The sequence below is a fragment of the Pygoscelis adeliae genome, unplaced genomic scaffold, assembly GCF_000699105.1.
Source record: "Pygoscelis adeliae isolate BGI_AS28 unplaced genomic scaffold, ASM69910v1 Scaffold38, whole genome shotgun sequence".
NCBI classification, from domain to species: domain Eukaryota; kingdom Metazoa; phylum Chordata; class Aves; order Sphenisciformes; family Spheniscidae; genus Pygoscelis; species Pygoscelis adeliae.
In genome coordinates this window covers 16,929,411-16,931,552 of record NW_008825614.1, presented here as the reverse complement: position 1 = coordinate 16,931,552, position 2,142 = coordinate 16,929,411, and the positions used below count along the sequence as shown (strand labels likewise).

The 2,142-nt window shown below is 42.4% G+C and overlaps 1 protein-coding gene across 1 annotated transcript in view; it reads right to left on the bottom strand.

Moving 5' to 3' along the window:
- TXNRD1 (thioredoxin reductase 1) overlaps positions 1-2,142 on the bottom strand; it is a 29,427-nt gene that overhangs the window by 20,050 nt on the left and 7,235 nt on the right. The window contains exons 5-6 of the mRNA XM_009332958.1: positions 1,101-1,243; positions 857-972 (exon numbers count right to left, since the gene is read on the bottom strand). Of these exons, the coding sequence (XP_009331233.1) occupies positions 857-972; positions 1,101-1,243 (259 nt within the window). The remainder of the gene's footprint in view (positions 1-856; positions 973-1,100; positions 1,244-2,142) is intronic.

The following is a 2,142-nucleotide window of genomic DNA, read 5'->3' as shown; positions in this document are numbered from 1 at the left end:
CCTTAATGTTTTTTAAAGCACCACTTTACAGGCTATATTATCTGTTGCCTTTAATTTCACTACTACTTATTAGAAGGGAAACATACAACACGGTGTTTTGGTTTCACAGGGATTATGACAGTTATTTATTTCATTGCTGTAGGTTTGCAAGCCTGTAATTCCAACCTCTGTTTCTACACTAAGTAAGTTAAAAATTACCCTGATATGAAAACCCATTTCATCTGCATATCACATGTTTTTGTCAAACTTGTGCTAGAATTGCTTGGTCTTATTAATTAACCGGACATTTGAAACTGGTTGAATTAACTTCACTGAGTAGCTGGAAAAAAAATCAGGTTGAGTTTCAAGACTGCCCCAATGCATGAAGACAGATACATTTCTACCGGCTTCAAAACATCAACTGCTTTGCAACTCCCGCTTTCCCTGATATTTGAGCAGGGAGGTTTCTTCCAAGCAGACTATGCTCTTCATTACCAAAAAAACTTCAGTATGTGAACTGAAAGACCATAAGGAATAGCGAGGAAGTGGGTGTACTTGTAACTGGGGCAGAGCTGATGAATAATTTTATGATGGACACACACGTGATTTACGGTATTCTCGGTTACTGCTGTTATCAGTCAGAAACAGAATCATCCTAGCCAGCCACCCACAGTGTTGTGGTGTCTACTAGACACCAATGTTTTTGGCACCTTAAAATCTGTCTATAGCTATTCTCCTGTGCTTATTTTCCCCTAACAAAAAGTTACATAGGAAAGAAAACCAGCAACCAAGCAGCCCTGTTCATGCTTTACCACTTTTTCTTACAGATGAAACATTTACACACGGTGAATGACTTCATATTTCTCCCTGTTTTTACCTGCTAATGCAGTATTCCTTGTCTCCAGGTATACCCAGGTAGCGTGGTCGTTCACCAGTGGCAATGAGAAATCGCTCAGCCGTGTACAGCTTCTCAACTCCTCTTTTATTTGTTGCCTGTGGACGAAGTATTACTCCAAAGTGAGTATTTCACAGTCGTACCAAGGGAAAAATTATTCTATTTGAAAAGCATCTCTATTCAGAAAGGACTATAGGAAGACCTAGCAAACATGGCTAGGGACTACCTTAATTGTGTGTGGCCCGACAAATTCTCCGTATGCATTCTCATACGTGACGTTCTTCTCTCTCAGTGCAACCCGATAGCCCCAGTTCAGTGAACCAATGTAATTCTGAACAGATTCTGCCATAGTCATCCAGTTGTGTTTGACTGTTAGATACAAAAGAGAAAGGTTCATCTTTCAGTCTGTGAGTTCTTCTTTTTCCATAGTGAACCTTGTATTCTCAAGACAGATTTTTTTCATGACCCAGTCACCTTTGTCATTAATTTTTTATTCCAGGGTAACTCTACTGAAATTCAAAGAATTACATCAGTGTAGACAACATGAGAGGTCACAGTGGAACTCATATGACTTAAAAAATGGAAAATTTAGACTTACTGCATTATCAATAGTTTTCTATTGACACATGCTGTGAGCAGGTGACATTGCTCAGCAAATGAAGACTACAGAATCGTAGAATCGTTTATGTTGGAAAAGACCTCTAAGATCATCAAGTCCAATCGTTAACCTAGCACTGCCACGTCCACCACTAAACCATGTCCCTAAGCACCACATCTACACGTCTTTTAAATACCTCCAGGGATGATGACTCAACCGCTTCCCTGGGCAGCCTGTTCCAATGCTTGACAACCCTTTCCGTGAAGATATTTTTCCCAATATCCAATCTAAACCTCCCCTGGCGCAACTTGAGGCCATTTCCTCTCGTCCTATCGCTTGTTACTTGGGAGAAGAGACCAACACCCACCTCGCTACAACCTCCTTTCAGGTAGTTGTAGAGCGCGATAAGGTCTCCCCTCAGCCTCCTCTTCTCCAGGTTAAACAACCCCAGTTCCCTCAGCCGCTCCTCATAAGACTTGTTCTCCAGACCCCTCACCAGCCTTGTTGCCCTTCTCTGGACACGCTCCAACATCTCAACGTCCTTCTTGTAGTGAGGGGCCCAAAATTGAACACAGTATTCGAGGTGCGGCCTCACCAGTGCCGAGTACAGGGGCACGATCACTTCCCTACTCCTGCTGGCCACACTATTTCTGATACAGGCCAGGATGCC